Source organism: Maylandia zebra, linkage group LG18, assembly GCF_041146795.1.
Source record: "Maylandia zebra isolate NMK-2024a linkage group LG18, Mzebra_GT3a, whole genome shotgun sequence".
In the NCBI taxonomy this organism is placed as follows: Eukaryota; Metazoa; Chordata; class Actinopteri; order Cichliformes; family Cichlidae; genus Maylandia; species Maylandia zebra.
In genome coordinates, this window is record NC_135184.1 from 25,227,354 (window position 1) to 25,242,831 (window position 15,478).

General features: G+C 42.3%; 3 protein-coding genes across 5 annotated transcripts; 2 read left to right on the forward strand and 1 right to left on the reverse strand.

The window, feature by feature from the left end:
• Positions 1-1,529: 1,529 nt before the first annotated feature.
• Positions 1,530-7,438, forward strand: LOC101471541 (profilin-2). Of its 2 annotated transcripts, none has more exons than XM_004570477.4 (3): positions 1,530-1,915; positions 3,144-3,336; positions 5,308-5,626. In XM_004570477.4, the coding sequence occupies exons 1-3, from the start codon at positions 1,787-1,789 to the stop codon at positions 5,403-5,405; spliced, it is 420 nt and encodes a 139-aa protein (XP_004570534.1). In that variant the 5' UTR covers positions 1,530-1,786; the 3' UTR covers positions 5,406-5,626. The 2 variants fall into 2 exon arrangements, with proteins under 2 accessions (XP_004570534.1, XP_004570533.1); XM_004570476.5 differs by lacking the exon at positions 5,308-5,626 and adding an exon at positions 5,633-7,438 and having other exon boundaries at positions 1,541-1,915.
• A 1,195-nt stretch (positions 7,439-8,633) lies between these two features.
• Positions 8,634-13,176, forward strand: LOC101470886 (uncharacterized). 2 transcript variants are annotated; one of them, XM_004570475.5, is made up of 7 exons: positions 8,634-9,030; positions 9,194-9,361; positions 9,442-9,563; positions 9,640-9,805; positions 10,125-10,240; positions 10,312-10,447; positions 10,858-10,948. In XM_004570475.5, exons 1-7 carry the CDS (start codon positions 8,757-8,759, stop codon positions 10,869-10,871), a joined length of 996 nt encoding a protein of 331 aa, XP_004570532.1. In that variant the 5' UTR covers positions 8,634-8,756; the 3' UTR covers positions 10,872-10,948. The 2 variants fall into 2 exon arrangements, with proteins under 2 accessions (XP_004570532.1, XP_004570530.1); XM_004570473.4 differs by having other exon boundaries at positions 8,638-9,030; positions 10,312-13,176.
• A 450-nt stretch (positions 13,177-13,626) lies between these two features.
• Positions 13,627-15,072, reverse strand: LOC106676018 (alpha-2-HS-glycoprotein). Its single transcript, XM_014411782.3, has 6 exons — positions 14,969-15,072; positions 14,797-14,878; positions 14,526-14,680; positions 14,337-14,432; positions 14,134-14,205; positions 13,627-14,008 (listed from the first exon to the last, which is right to left on the reverse strand). Exons 1-6 carry the CDS (start codon positions 15,053-15,055, stop codon positions 13,643-13,645), a joined length of 858 nt encoding a protein of 285 aa, XP_014267268.3. The 5' UTR covers positions 15,056-15,072; the 3' UTR covers positions 13,627-13,642.
• Positions 15,073-15,478: the final 406 nt, after the last annotated feature.

The following is a 15,478-nucleotide window of genomic DNA, read 5'->3' on the forward strand; positions in this document are numbered from 1 at the left end:
TGTAATTCCCAAACATAATTCTAATTTTCCATATATTTGTGTTAGCTAGAGTCTGAGCACATTTTTTATATTAATCACATAAAAGAATCTAAAATGATGTCATGAAAAGTTCCAAGCTGATAAGATAATGTTAAGCAGTCTTGGGCTTCTGAGTTTGTCTCCAGGACCCCAAGCAGAACACAGATAATACATATACGGGTTGCTTATCTCAGATAATCAGATTTCTTAGGGGAGACTGGTTTATATCTCTCAGTAGTCATCACTTGCTAGTACCAGGTTGGACTTCCTTTTTGCCTTCCGATCTGCCTTAATTCTTCATCCCTTGGATTCAATAGGGTGTTTAAAACATTCCTGAGAGATTTTGGCCCATATTGACATGACAACATCACACAGTTACTGCAGATTTGTTGGCTGCACGTTCATGAGCACATCCAAAGGTGCTTGATTTGACTAAGATCTGGTGATGTGGGGATTATTTGAGTACAGTGAACTTAGTATGTTCAAGTAAGCAATTTGAGATGATCTTTCTTGGAAGCAACCAGAAGATGAATGCACTGTAGTCAAAAAAGGATGGACACATTCAACAACAGGCAGGCTGTGGTGTTTAAACGATGCACAGTTGGTACTAAGGGACCTAAAGTGTGCCTAGAAAACATCCCCCTCACCATTACACCACCACTACTAGTCTGAACCATTGATATGATGCAGGATGGAGCCATGCTTTCTTGTTTTTTGTTTTTTTTAACCCTACATCAGAATGTTGGAGCAGAAACTGAGACTCACCAGGAAACATTTTCCAGTATCTTGTTGACTGGAGCCTCAGTTTCCTGTTCTTAGCTGACAGAAGTGGCACCCTTTGGCTGCTGCTGTAGCCCATCTGCTTCAAGGTCAAAGTGTTGTGTGTTCAGAATATAATGAATTATGAATAATGAACATAATGAATGGCCTTTTTGGGTTATTATTCCCTTTCTATCACCTCAAAGCAGTCTAGCCATTATCCTCCGACCTTTGAAATCAACAAGGCATTTTCACCCTAACCCAAACCCCGATATTTTTTTCCTGAAATACAGAGACAAACAACCACGCCACGTTCAAAGTCACTTAAATCACCTTTCTTCATCATTCTGATGCTCGGTTTGAATTTCAGCATGTCGTCTCGACCATATTTACAATGCATTGAGTTGCTGCTATGTGATTGGCTGATAAGATACTTGCAATTACTTGCAGATGAACAGGTGTACCTAACAAAGTGGCCGGTGAATGCAGATTTTAAGTAGCAATAATATGAAGGATCGTTAGGTGAGAAAATAATCGCGAAATCCATCAGACACGTGCATCTCAGTGCGTGTTGTTTTTGTGTACTGCGGGTAAAAGCCCACACGGTGTCTGGTCTGACGCTCTTTGTCATGTCATCCATACAACATGAAAACACTTGAAGTTAATGGAAGAATCAGTAAATCTCCACCCCGGCAGTCCCTCAGACTTGACTGTTGGCTGAGCTGATAAGTCCCTCTTTATTCCGCCGCCTGCTGCCATAAAAGCGCCAGGGAGCTCATTGTGCGGAGTGATCTGATACGGACTACACCCAGCCGCTGCCTCACTGCCCTGGCTTTCTTTGCTGCCCCAGCCTTCGCGTTGCTCAACGTCGAAGTGTGGGTTAGATTGGAGACTCTAAATTAGTCTGCGGGCTTTCTTTCATTCTGTCTTGCCTCTTATTTGGCGACAACACTAAAAAATAGGTGTAGTTTTTTAAATTAAATATATTTATATCATCAGTTTCTTGAAAATGTCTTGGCAAAGCTACGTGGAAAACCTGATGGCCGATGGCAGCTGTCAGGATAGCGCCATTGTTGGTTATATGGACGCCAAATATGTTTGGGCAGCACATGCCGGTGGTACATTCAACAATATCACGGTAAGAAGTCAAAACGAGCTCGTTTGGGGGTGTGAGAGTGTGGTTTCGTTTGGCAGTAATGTTATCTGTCACGCAGACGTTCACCAGCCAGAGGAGCGCAGAAACCGTTACCTCGCAGGATCTGAGCGACTAACGAGCTAACGGTGCCGAGCTAGCTTATGGGCTAGCTGGCTAGCTCACCAGTGGCCTGTGTCGGCTTTTTCTAGCTAAGGAAACGTTGGGATTAGACCTCATGTGGTTCAGAGAAGGCTTCTCGTATAATGGCTTTCACACACAAATAGATGATTATGGCGTGCCGTCTTGTAATAATCAAAATAAAGGGGTGAGGGAACCCGGGTAAAACAACACTTAGCTAATTTAAGACCAGCGAGTAGACTGTGTCTGATTGAAGGGAGCGTGCATGCTTTTGTGTGCACGCTTGCTTTGATTAGCTAACTTTAAGCTGCTGCTTTACCGGCTCCGGGTGCTTTTAAAAGCTAATGTGTGGTGTTTGGTTCAGCCTGGGGTAAATCCGCAGTGTTATCAGTGCGAGCAAGAAACGAGTGCAATTATAAATGCTCGTCTTTTAATAGGGAATGAGCGTTTTCAGTTCATTCATTGGGATTGCTTGAGCGGTAGACCGGTGCATAGACGCCGCTTTACTTCCGCTAGTCCCTGCAGGCAGAGGATCCCGATCATATTATCGCCTGGTTTGGGGACAGGGCGTGTTAGGATTCAGAGAATGGGTTTCAACGCGGTCCTTTCCCTTGATGCTAGTCTGTAATTCCTAATGCCGCTGTTTTGTCACACGTGACCGGTGCCAGAATGCTACTATTAATAATATACCTTTTGTTTTTCTCTGTGCCTTTCTAAAATATTAGATAATTGAGGCCTCTATCATTTTGTCTGACACCCAGAACAGAATTGGAATATGTCTTTGCAAAAAAATCACCCAATTCTCACAAAAGAATTATAAAACAGTGTTTACAAGGATGGAAATGAATCCCCAAAAGTCAAGACATGTGCAATTCTTTTAAAATAGCCCTCAATTATTATTGTGCGGAATTCATGTGTGCATAGAAGTCATGCATTAAAGTTGATCTAACTAATAATACTGTGTTATTTGAAATGGGATTATGCTTGCCATGTCACTGGAACCACATCTACTTCTTGGGCATGTGACTAATATCGCCTCAATCCTGTTGCTTTGTGTGTCTCTTTTTTTGTTTGCCCCTCTCTCTCTCCTCAGTCTCAGGAAATAGACGTCCTTATCGGTAAGGACAGGGAGACCTTTTACACCAGCGGTCTCACTCTGGGCTCAAAGAAGTGTTCAGTCCTCAGAGACAGCCTCCAGGATGAGGGCGACTGGACAATGGACATCAGGACAAAGAGCCAAGGAGGAGAACCTACATACAATATCTCTGTGGGAAGAGCCGGCAAAGGTAAAGGCGTATTATGGGTTAGCTTTTTGCAGCTATCAGAATGCATACTTAGGCTAAGACACTACTGTTTCCCATAAACACATGGGTATGAGCAATGTCTTAAATTAGATTTGTCAGGCTCATTCTCTTGCAGCATGACATCACTTCCTTATCTCATTGCTATGGTTGTAATCCACACCTGAGCCAGAATAAGATCTACAGGATGCACAAAGTTATATTTTTCCCAGTATTTCATTAATAGTTTATATTCTTAATTAGTCATTTGTTCTATAAAGGTCAAATGATACAGGATGGCCAAAACTACTGAAATAGTTTAACATTAGTGAAGAAACAAGTTTTGTGTTGGCAGAAAATTGTGTTATTTTGATGATTTAAATCTTTTGTAGGCCTCAAACACATGGTTTTAGTATCTTTGACTCAAGTTACGGTTACTCTAGTGTTTGCATTTATTACAAGATTAGTACAGCTTTATAAGCCACGATATCCCCGCTTCTTTCAATTTGCCTGTGTGCGCGCGCGTGCGCGCTAATTGCACACATCCAAAACATTTAAATACTTTTAAATCAGTTCTCACTTGAAAATGATTTGTTTAAAAATGACTGTAACCTGGTGCTAAGGTGAGAAACACTGGTTGCAATGAAAACCAGATTCTGTTTTCATTTACTGTTTTGTCCTCAGCTATAAGTTGTATTGTTCTTTTTGGGGTTTTTTTTTCTTCTTTCCCTAAGCACGAGCTATTTCCACCTGTTATTCTACTTCTCTGCATGTTCCTCACTTGAAGAGTCAAAGAAATAATGCACACATTTGATTCAACAGCACATGCATGGAGGTGCTACAGTCTTAACTGTATGGAAGGTACAGTGCACCTTGATTAGTGTCTTTCTTTTTTGGTATTATCTTTCTTTAGCAGAAAGAGCCAGGACCCTCAAAGGAGCGATTCTGTCCTAAATCTCTTGGGCGAATCACATCTGGTTTGTTGGTAAACGCAGAGGTCAGCAGAAGCTGAGAAAATGGGTCTAATCAAGTGCACTGGTCTTCCTGCAGTTTGTCAGTGCAAAACACACCAATATTTAAAAGTGCACTGAAGACGAGGGCTGTGCAGGAAACTGCTCACTCATCCGTAACTGTTTTGTCTTTAACAGAACTAGAAATTATGGTTAATGAATTTGGCAGATTTGAATCAATGGTTCAGTGACACAGGACATGTGTAGAGGCTGTATTGTGTCAAGTAGCAACATGAATAATGCTAATAATAAAACTGCACTTCAGTTGAATATCCTTAGATGTCACATTTCTAATAGTGTTTCCCACATACTTGTGCTCCACTTGTGGCGGGAGATAAGTGTGTGTGTAAAAGTGGGAGGAGCTGTCTTAAATAATAAATTATAAGCATTTTCTATGCAACTTGGGTCTGCACTTTGACCCAAGGGTTTTTGCTTTTTTGCTTTTTTTAAGCAATGTCATCAGCTGTATCTTCAGTGAGTCTCATACTGCAGTTGAACTATGACTCCATAGTTTTTAGACTGTAGCTGGTAGCCCTTATTATTCCCTGCAGCCTCAGTGAGCTCGGTGTAGCGCCACATAAACCAGTTCTCCACCTGCTGCAGGTTCTGGCAGGTGTGAACCTCCAGCTCACAGTGGATCTTCAAAAGCACATCCACTGAGCAGCAGGTGAAAGCTGCAGCAGAGAAAACGTGCGAAGAGAAATGGTCAGTGCTTGCTGGTTATCAGCAACTGACCTTTCAAAATAAGAGTGCAGAAATTTTTCTAGTGTTAACTTGATCAGAGATGACGTCTGACTCAATGAGGAAAATAAAATTGAACAAAAACATTTATCAGGCACATTTAGGTAGCTGTTAATATACCTGAGCGGCCCGCCCAAGTAGAACCTGTGTGTGGGAAAACACTCTTACTGCTTTTCTCTTACCTCTTTTTCTTAACTGTCTCTTTTCTATCTCTTCTCTTTTCCAGTTTTGGTTCTTGTAATGGGCAAAGAAGGGGTCCATGGAGGCGGATTGAATAAGAAGGCTTACTCAATGGCAAAATACTTGAGGGATTCAGGGTTTTAATGATTTCAAGCTCACTTAGCTAAAATTTGAGGGACATAAAGAAGAGAAAAGAAATATTGCTGTTAAGATTTCTCCCGAAAGCAGTCAAATGTCTTGGAAACTTTTAATAGCAATGAAGAGTGGTAAGATGCTGTGTCACCTTTGTTCCCCCCTCCCCCATCCATCCTGTAGGGGGAGGGAGACTCTTCAATTCTGTTCATTTCTCTTTTTTTCCTTGTGTGCTCCAGTATTGGTTATAGTCATGGGAAAGGAGGCGGTCCATGGTGGAAATCTTAACAAGAAAGCACATGCAATGGCTGAGTACCTGAGGAAGTCTGGATATTAAGCAACCTCTCCACCCGTTCGTCACCTTAGCAGCTCACTACCACTCACCGTATTGTGTTGACACTACTTCCAGGATTAGGTGGCATACAGTGTTACTTCCTATCCAGTCTACTTTTATACACAACCTTTTGTTTGCTTAACCCTCCCAACACCACCCTCTTTATTTTTTTATTTTTTTTTTAATGTTCCCCACTTAAACATTGTACTTCTGATGTTTCTGACACTACAGTAATGGCATGTTCATTGAAATGTTAACCACAAGTGTGCATCAAATATGATCGCAAAGTGTAATAAAAGCGTTCAACAAATTTGGACTCGCCTTCTATAACATTCACTGCAGCAAGTGGCTAGTATTTGAACAGGAAGTACACATGTGAAGGTGCATAATTACGCATTTTCTTTCCCCTTCTTTTGAGCATTACTAAAAGATGCTGGTTTTTTTTTTTTTTTTTTTTTTTTTTAATAAAATCAGCATGTTGGCATTTAAAAGTTGCATGCATACTCTCTGTAACACTTGGATCCCAGCCCGGCTCCCTCCTCTGTCCTAGCGCCGTATTCCAGCCAAAACCATCTTCTCATCTGCTTCCATTAAAGAAATGACAAACTTCCTCTAAAGTCCTGTATGTGTGTACCGATTCGCCGCCCTCGCCGCACAACTTCTTCAACCCTCCATCACATGCTTTTCTTTGCTGTTGTACCTGAATGTGGTCTTAAAAGTTAACGATGTGGTGTTGGGCTGTTGTGTAAGGTCACCCATTACTGAGGTCGTCGTCTCACTTCACTATATTTCGGGAGTCTCTGCAGACATTCCACCTCTGTGCCAGCTGAGACGTCTGTCATCTCCTGCTATCTGTAAATTTTGCTGTAAAATCACTACATGCATACACACCCCTCTCCCCCACAAGTCTCCCTCCCTTTGGACCAATTGTCAATATAAAAGGGTTATCAGAGCTCCTTCAGCTTATTCTGATGGATGATTGTTGGCATCACCTGTTGACTGTAAATCATTAAGACGACTACTTGAGATGACTGTAAAACATGTAACTGCTTCTTTAGACTTCAACACTACTTAAACTTCTCATCACTAATTGATTTGTCGCTAACTTCTTGTTCATTAACCGATGAAACTGAAATGTCATTGTACTACAGTATGAATGCATTTTGACTGTAAACTGAGGCTGCTGGGCTCCAGCGCCTTGGGATTATTTGCCTTGTGCTTTAGTCATCAAAGGTGTATTCACAAATTGTCATAGTACGGTACGTAGAAGTATATTTAAAAGAAGAAAAAAAAGATGCTGTGTACACTAAACATATTGAAAATGGTGTTGGTTGGAATAAGAACATTTGTAAGTTGTCTTGTGAATTTTTTTTTTTCTGAGAATAACTGTGTATTCTGTGCCATAAAAAAAAAAAAAAATCAATATCTGATGATCTGTTGCTACCACAAGTTGGCTTTTTAAACTGCTGCCCCAGCAAGAAGTAACTTTTAATGGCACTTTTCCTAAGGGATATTTTGGCATCAGTAATCTCCAGACTTTGTGGAATATGTACAGAATTAAACGACGGGGGGGAAAAAAGTTTGGAATATTTTGTCCACTTTTCTTTGAGTGGGAAGTTTCCTTCTGCCACAAAATCTGCTGTTTCAAATGCCATGCATCGATGAGACGTCTTGTTTACAGACAGATCAAATAAACATTATTCCAACCAGAGGGAAAGCCAGTATGTCCAGTCTGTTGCCTCATCACTTCAATCTTTGTTTAATGGAGTAAATCAGGAGTTTTAGTGATTATAGCTGTAACTGGGGCAGTTTGAATTTATTGTGCTAATGATACACTGAATTAGCAACAGTACATACTCTGATTGGGAAAACACTGACCTAGATCTTATGATCAAACAGGAGAACGCTACTGCTACACTTAATGTGTGAATTATCACATTCCACTCTTTAATAGGAGAATGCACTCGAGTCTTGCCAAATCCCAGAAATAAACTTGCTGAAGTGTTTAATGACTAAAATCTGTAGGAATTACAGAGTTTTAATAAATTGCAGGCTGCCATCAAAGGGAAATCGCTTTGATCTGCTCGGGCTGCTTTGGTATTTTCAGTAGCTAAGGACAAACTTTTAAGGTTAAAACAATAAAATAAAGTGTTGATCTAAATGGGATTTGGGTGATAATCTGTCTTACTTTCAGACCAGTTCCTAATCAAACCAAAGGAAAGAAAACATGCTAGACAGGAAGGATAAACTGGCTACACAGCTCTAAATCTCTGAGACAAAATCAGTCATGTCTTTACTCATTTTCTCACTGGCAAAAAAAAAAAGTCTCACGACATCATTGTCTTGTATAAAGACTAGCTGCATGTGTTTTTGCTACACTAAAGAAACACACTAGATTTTAGATATGCACCATATCAGGCACATTTCCTCAGAGTGGGACTCAAATTTGGAAACTCGGGACGAGCGCTAGATTTCAGTAAAATTTGTGGTTCTAAACAGTGTTTGACTGCTTAGTATTGAGTTTAGTACAGCTGCTGCTTGCCCACCAAACCCACACTACCCACACTTTGACCAGAATAAAGGAGACACGGACAGCAACACAATCCATATGTGATTTATTATTGCAGTGGAGTTTTGATTTGAGATTTTATTCAATTTTTCTTTTAAAAAAGTTTCAAAGATGTTTCACACAAAATGAAGCAACAAAAAGTCTGAAAATTGGCCACTAAACAAGCTGTAGAAGAATTATATTACCATAAAATATAATCTGTATAGCATCATTCAGCCGAAGGAAAACTGAGCAGCAAAAAAGTTCTGTTAGAAAAATGGCAGCAGGGTAACTTGTTGTAAATCTTGTTGTCTTGTCAGAGCCACAGACTACCTCCTGCTCTTAACTGCGCCATTAGCACCAGCTGCTGTGGTTAGGTGTTTGATTAGTCAAAATTAAGACCAGGTTTAGCACTACATGCTAAGAGGACTGATCAGTTTTTGTGGTACAGTCCTGGGGCAGTGCTTTTTCCTCTGTTCCAATGGCGTGTAGAGAGAGCAGGGGTGTTAATGGCTCACTGTATTTTGGGCTCTTTTTGTTTTCTGCTTCACTTTGTCAATGCGCAACACTGACGAGGCTTAAAGCCCTGGATGAACTAGGTGGAAACTCAACGCTTAGTCAAAGTGGAGCTAAAGGTCATCAGCATCATGGAAAACTTTCAATTGGGCAAAAGCTGCTGCGAAGTCCTAAACCCAACAGAAACAAGACCACAAACAACACCAGGGATGTTGAAACAGATTACCAGGCAGACGTGGGTACGTAAAGTTAAAATTGAAAGTGAGCCATGGCTTTTAAAAGTAATAAATCCAACATTTGGTCTCTTATGCTTGTAAAGGATTTTGTGTTCATAGTGTTTTAGGGCCTCTAGTAAACGACTGCATACCTTCTAAAACTAATTTCAAACCCTACTTTTGAAAGCCTGGGAGGAAGCTAAACAACCAGATGGACAATATGGTGGTCTCGACCTGGAGGCAATGGAACGACTCCTTAAGATGGAACCAAAGGTTGAATGTACGCTAGACTCCATGACGCTTCAGGTTCATGATGCTGCTTCTACCCCTGGATCTCTGCTTTTCGTGGACAGGGGTAAGTAGTTATGTTAAGGTCTGCGTAGTAGTTCCATGTAATGCTTTTTACACCCTCCTCCTGCTGAACGTCTCCCCCAGGAAGCCATTTGTCTCCTTTGCCCCTGTCCAAGTTACCTTCGAGCTGCGGTTACACCATCAGCTCGACACGACGAGATCTGGTCCTAGTCGCACCCTATGATGGTTGCTTCGTCGCTCTCCAGGTGGGTCACTGTGATCTGAAGGCACTGCACATTTTAACCACGTGCTTATGTATAATAGCTTCCTTGCTGCTTTCAGGAGGACACTTATGTTCTCCCACTGCTTTGGTGGGGCATACCAGTGAGGATGTCGTGCCCTTTCATGGGCTCGCTGTCACTGAATCCTCCGATGGTCACCTGCAATACTGCGGACATGCTCGTAAAAACGGAGTGGACCCTGCCCGTCTCCAATATTAAAGTTAAGTGTGAGTTTTTGGTCCTCATCATGTCTCTGTTTTTGTTTTTAAACCAGCACTAAAGACATGACATGTTGGCTAAACTGGCCTACAAATACTTTTTCCAAACCCTGTGTGACTATGACAACCACTTAATTTTCATGTATTTTAGATTCTCTTAAGGTTAACTGATGGTCCAAACTCCAGTGTGTGTGTTTTGTTTTTTGTCTAAACTTTTTAGCTTTCTATGTGGCTTTCTATATTTTCTAAATGATAGCTTAGTTTGCCAAAAGATGACTTTAGGAGTAGGAAACCTAAGGTGAGTTCCTGCCTGCCATTTATTTTGCAGTGAACGGTAAATGGGAGCCACTAACCGTGGCCTCAAACAGATGTGGCTTCAGCACAGTCGAACATCCTGAAGGTGTGGTCATCTCTGCTCATTATGCGCCCTGCCTAGAGAAAAAGGTATGTTGTGCATGTTTGTTTTGATTTTTCTCCCTTTCTTAGGAAGAAAGATAACTTGTATTTCTGTTCAGGATGGGTTGTATACTCTGGAAGTTGCTGGAGATGGAGAAGCAACAATTTCCTGTCCGTCACAATTACCAGCTCAGCCTGAATTCACAGAAAACCCAGCAAAGGATCCCGATTGGCAAAATGAAACGCCGAGCAAAGGTGTGTATGCGTCGACTTTTCCTCATGATCCTCATCAAGCGGTTCTTCCTCAGAACTCAGATATGCTGAATCAGTGGCCAGAAGATACGGATCGTCCTTTCCACCCCACTTTCTTTTACTCTGCAAGTCTGGTCAATACACCTGCTGCACCCGCAGTGAATCCTAGACCTGCTTCATCTCCAGTTGTCCAAACTGATGCAGGGAAAAGATGGCAACATTTTCCCCCTTTTTATTCTCAGCCACCTGCCCCTACACTGTCACTAATAACTAAACCACCAGCAGGTCAGTTTGAAGAACATTTGCTTCCCAGCCCAATCAACCCACGGCCTAGTCTCCTTCAGGAACCTCCTGCAAGCCAACCCGAGAGTCAAGACAAAAAACCCCCATATTCATTTTCTTTTTACTCACAGCCTTCAGCATCTGAAGATCATCCACCATATCACAAATTACCTGAAAAACCAGAGGAAGCAGAACCCAAAGCACAGAACCAACTTTCCCACCTCTATCACTTCTACCCCCAACCAAAGCCCAAAGCACAGCCTGCAACAAACCTGTCCACTGTTCCTCAGCCACCACAGCCTGAAGCCCCTCAGCGTCAGGTACACCAGCAAATGTACTTGTGCCCTGAAAATCAGCCTGCCAGAAATCCAAATGCTGCTTTGGCATCAGCAGCTGAAAGTCTTTTGGGACAAGTGTACAAACTTTGTCAAATATCTGAGACACCAGCTGGAACAAATGAGGAAAATCCAGTCCAAAGCACACCACCTCTTCTCAGATATCCACAGGGTCAGATGCATCACCTACTTAACCAGCTCTATTACCCACAGCAGCTCCAGCTGCTACAGCCTGTGACATTACCCTCTGCTACCTATTTGCAGCCACAGGGTGCTGCTAAACCCAGTGACCAAAAACATCCTGAATCTGCAATTCCACTAACTATCAATAGTTATACAGCCCCGCAAGATCCTCAGCTCAGCTCTGCATATATGCAACGTGTGTGCTCCTTGTCTAACTGCTGTACACAAATGACTTTTTATCAGCTTCTCCATATTACTCCAGCTAGAGTTGGCAGTTGTGCAGATGTGCCTCACTTGTTTCCAGATCTTTCATTTCCACCTACAGCTTCATATTTTGAGTTTGGCGTGGGTTCTGCAAGACTTCCTCAACAGCCGACTGAAGCAGCACAATCTGCCTCATCTTACACCTCTGTGCCCCTCTCACTGCACCCCTTTCCAGATCAAAATGTGGAGCAATTATATTTACAGCCACCAGATGGCAACCCTACTACACCACGAGGAAATGATCCAAGTTGGACTGCAAATCATGAACCACTGAACCGCGTGAACCCCGCACCTAATTCACTGCATGCCCACTGGCCGTATCTACACAGCCAATCCTCAGAACCTCTGCCTTCAGGTTATGACCCAGCAGGGCAATATCAGCTGAATAACATTAAGTCCCCAGTGCAGGTAAATGGTCAACTATTGACTGGGAACTTGAACCGTCCAACGTGGCCTAATTTTATGTCTAACAACCCAAATTCACAGCAGCAACACAATAAATCACCTGGAGAGGAACTTGATCATTTTATGGTTCCTTTCGATAGGCTTCAGCACGCTCCTGTATCCACTTATAACAACTCTGTGTTCCCGAACAATTTAAAACCATTCATAAGTGACTCAAACTCCAAACATGAGCAGACTCTAAATTTCTATTCTGGGAATTATGTGCTGCTACAGCGTGAACTACCAGGCAGGGAGCCCAACAGCTTCGTGGATTCCTCTGAGCTTTACAGAGATCCGACTGTTGATTTAAATTTTATGACCCAAAATCTTGCAAAAAAGCAGAATGGTAAACTTAAGACTCCACTGAATTTTAAGCCCCTGCAGGGAAATGACCAACTCTCCAAGTGGCTTGAGGAAGGTATTCCCACTCCCTCGCCTGGTAATGCTAACCATGGTGATGATTATGATAATGAAAATGAGGATAATGATGACATTAACAATTCCGGTCTGCCATTCCTTTCTCCTACTACGGATGGCCCTCCACTTATATTTCCCCTCTACAAGCCACCTTTAGGTGCAGCACAGTTAAAGCTAAAATTCCACGAATCCTTTAAAGACTTCTCGACTCCTTTAGGCTCCAGCAACAGGTTTCCACCCCATAATGCTCAAAAGATGTTTCAAGGATGGGGCTGAGAAGCTGATCACTAAGCTGGTGGTAGTGTGTAGCTGAGGCAGGTGTTGAACTCCTTACCCTTGTTATTTGGACTCGTACGAATGTCTCTTGAACTCCTTCAGAAGAAGCATTGAAGTTGGAAGCATGAAAGCAGCAATTTCTAGCAATGTGAATAAATGGTGCAACTACCCAAAACGTGTGCTTTGAACTTTTTTTTTTTCTGGAGTGTGTGTTGGGCAGAAGGGCATAGAATTCATATCTGCTGTGACGTAGGTCGTGACGGACGACCTCTGTTTGGCTGCTTTTGCTATCAGTTTACCCAGTGGGGCCATAATATCCGCTTCTTACACTTGGAAGGTACACAGCCTTTTTTGAACCTGTTTGTCCAGCTTGTTTGTGCTTTAGCATGATATGCATTGATCCGTTCTTGTAAATGCAATAAATGGAATTTGCCCATTCATAAACAGTTGCCTGGGGGTGGGTGGATGAGTGCTTGTGTGGTGAACTTGAAAATCAAGTGTTCCACTGCTCTCATTTGTTTTAGCACGCAATGTTTGTCAGTAAAATATACTGTGTAATGAAATCTTTAAAAAGCGTGTGTGTGTGTGTGTGTGTGTGTGTGTGTGTGTGTGTGTGTGTGTGTGTGTGTGTGTGTGTGTGTGTGTGTGTTCTTCCATGACTGTATGAGAAGTGTCAGCGGGTTCACAGCAGGATTGAATGCACTGTAAACTTCTGCACTTGTTCTGAAAGACTTTGCAGGGATGACTGAATGCATCATGGTACATATAAGTGTGCTCACTAGGCCTGTAAATGTACTGACATAGTCGATTGTTTTGATTTATAAACACATTTACTGAAGATTTAATGATCAGCATTACATTCAGTTTTACACAGATGATTGTCTGATTTGACAGTTTAAAGCAAATTATTCCTACTGCCACTACTGGACATGGCTCACATATCAAAGGTGCTCTGCTACAAATGAAAGCAAGTATAGAGTCTGTGGGACTTGAACACTTAGAAGAATCTGACTCTTCCTGGGCAGACTGGCACGAGAGAAACTGGTCCTGTTTGAACAGCAGGAGCATCAACCATGATGGCAGCAGATACATCTCTCTTCCTGAAGAAAAGAGGAGGCTCCTTACTCGTCAAAGATTCTCCAGCTGAATCATAATCTGCAGCTGGAGCAGCAGCAGCAGGGACGACAGGTACAACTTCAGCTGACTCTGCAGATAACAGGACGTTTTGATGGGGGTTGTGGAGAGCAGTCAGTTTGTGGTGGCTGTGGCCATGCTTGTGTGACAGGCCGTGTGTGTGCACATGAACCACTGGTGGTAGGACGGGGTCTGCAGCTGCAGTGCTGTTGGCATCTACAATGGGAATCTAAAAAAAAATGACATCAGTGAGAGAAAAACAGTTCTTAATGTTTTCTGTGTGAACGTTAGATGGTGAATGTTGTTTTGTCTTCATGAATCAGAACATATTAGAAGTCAGATGCAGTATTTTACCAGAGTGGAGAACATCTTGCAGTCCACACTGTGCTGGGCGATTGTACCTTTGGCTGTACAAATCCCACGAGCCTGGAGAGAGAGGCACAGCTCTCAGTTTTGTTCATTTTCAACATCTGGTGACCTGATTGAACATTTCTCCATCTCAGATCAGCTGAACAGGCCTGAAAACAAACTGAGTGCTTTTACTACTGTGTACTCACAGCCATGGCATCGTTGAGAGGCACGCAGGGATCCTCGGTGCAGTTTCCCTCAACAACCACATATTCTGTTATGAAGATGGGCCCACCAGACACAACCTGAGAGTATTAAACAGCACTGATGAACTGACAGCTGCAGGTTAAAGCATGCAGCTGTGTTACATCTGGTAAAAAGTATCCTGACTGTCTGACCTGTGATGACAACCTTCCAACCTCGAGAAGAACATGTGTCGTGTTCACAGTCATGTTGTTGAAGGTTGTCAGAGAGGCATGAACAAAGTCCAGCGCATCGGTGTTATTGAGGGGAAGGAGGCTGGGACAGCCCAAACACAAATCCTCTGTGGATACTACAAGTCGAGCAGGAAAGTCACATACAGGTTATTGACACATGCAGTATGTATGGACACTGCTGTGGTTTGTTCTTTGTAATCATTTGGATGAGAGCAGCATCTGTGATCTTTACCCTCTGATTTGCACTTGAATGCAATGACCTTCAGAACACCGCCAACCTTCTTCAGCACCACATCACAGTCTCCTTCTACCGCCTGGAAGAGAACGAAGAATCAAAGTAGGTTGATCAGAACTAATATCGACTGAATTACAGGAGTCGAAGCCTGAGAGCTTCTGCGTCTCACCGTCTGTACTTTGGGCCTGACTGTGCAGTTGGCAAGAGGCAGCGGGTCCAACACGTGACAGTCTGTCTCCAGCAGGTCAACTTCCATGTCGTATTCATCTCCGTCTGGCTAAAAAAGCAAAAATATATACAAATCACTGCACAATTGTTACATTACTTTTAAAAAATGTAGTGCATAAGATGGTAATTGACTAAATTCTGCTGTATATACTCATAAAAGCAAAGTGGACCTCCCGTCTCCAAAATTAAAGCTAAATTTAATTTCCCTCGTCTCCCCATTTAAAAAAAAAAGTCCTGTTTCATGTTTAAGACCAGCACTAAATACATAAACATTACCTGGATTCTGCTGCAACTCCTTTTTCAAACTCTGCATGACTTTTACAAAGACTAAGTTATGTTAGGCTCTTATGCTGTGCATGTCACCTTACATCTTACTCCCATTAAAGGACTCGTGTCCCTCTTTTTTTTATGTCACAACATGTGCAATAAAAGTCTTAAGGCCAGCCTCAGC

Bases quoted from the DNA above. Each gene is read 5' to 3' on its own strand.
- LOC101471541 (XM_004570477.4), top strand. From the start codon at position 1,787: ATGTCTTGGCAAAGCTACGTGGAAAACCTGATGGCCGATGGCAGCTGT. The intron at 1,916-3,143 runs GTAAGAAGTCAA...CTCTCTCCTCAG, and splicing joins GTACATTCAACAATATCACG to TCTCAGGAAATAGACGTCCT. The intron at 3,337-5,307 runs GTAAAGGCGTAT...TCTCTTTTCCAG, and splicing joins TGTGGGAAGAGCCGGCAAAG to TTTTGGTTCTTGTAATGGGC.
- LOC101470886 (XM_004570473.4), top strand. From the start codon at position 8,757: ATGGCGTGTAGAGAGAGCAGGGGTGTTAATGGCTCACTGTATTTTGGG. The intron at 9,564-9,639 runs GTGGGTCACTGT...TGCTGCTTTCAG, and splicing joins GTTGCTTCGTCGCTCTCCAG to GAGGACACTTATGTTCTCCC. The intron at 9,806-10,124 runs GTGAGTTTTTGG...TTTATTTTGCAG, and splicing joins CTCCAATATTAAAGTTAAGT to TGAACGGTAAATGGGAGCCA.
- LOC106676018 (XM_014411782.3), bottom strand. From the start codon at position 15,055: ATGGAAGTTGACCTGCTGGAGACAGACTGTCACGTGTTGGACCCGCTG. The intron at 14,681-14,796 runs GTAAAGATCACA...CTCGACTTGTAG, and splicing joins ATTCAAGTGCAAATCAGAGG to TATCCACAGAGGATTTGTGT. The intron at 14,009-14,133 runs GTAAAATACTGC...ATTTTTTTTTAG, and splicing joins GCAAGATGTTCTCCACTCTG to ATTCCCATTGTAGATGCCAA.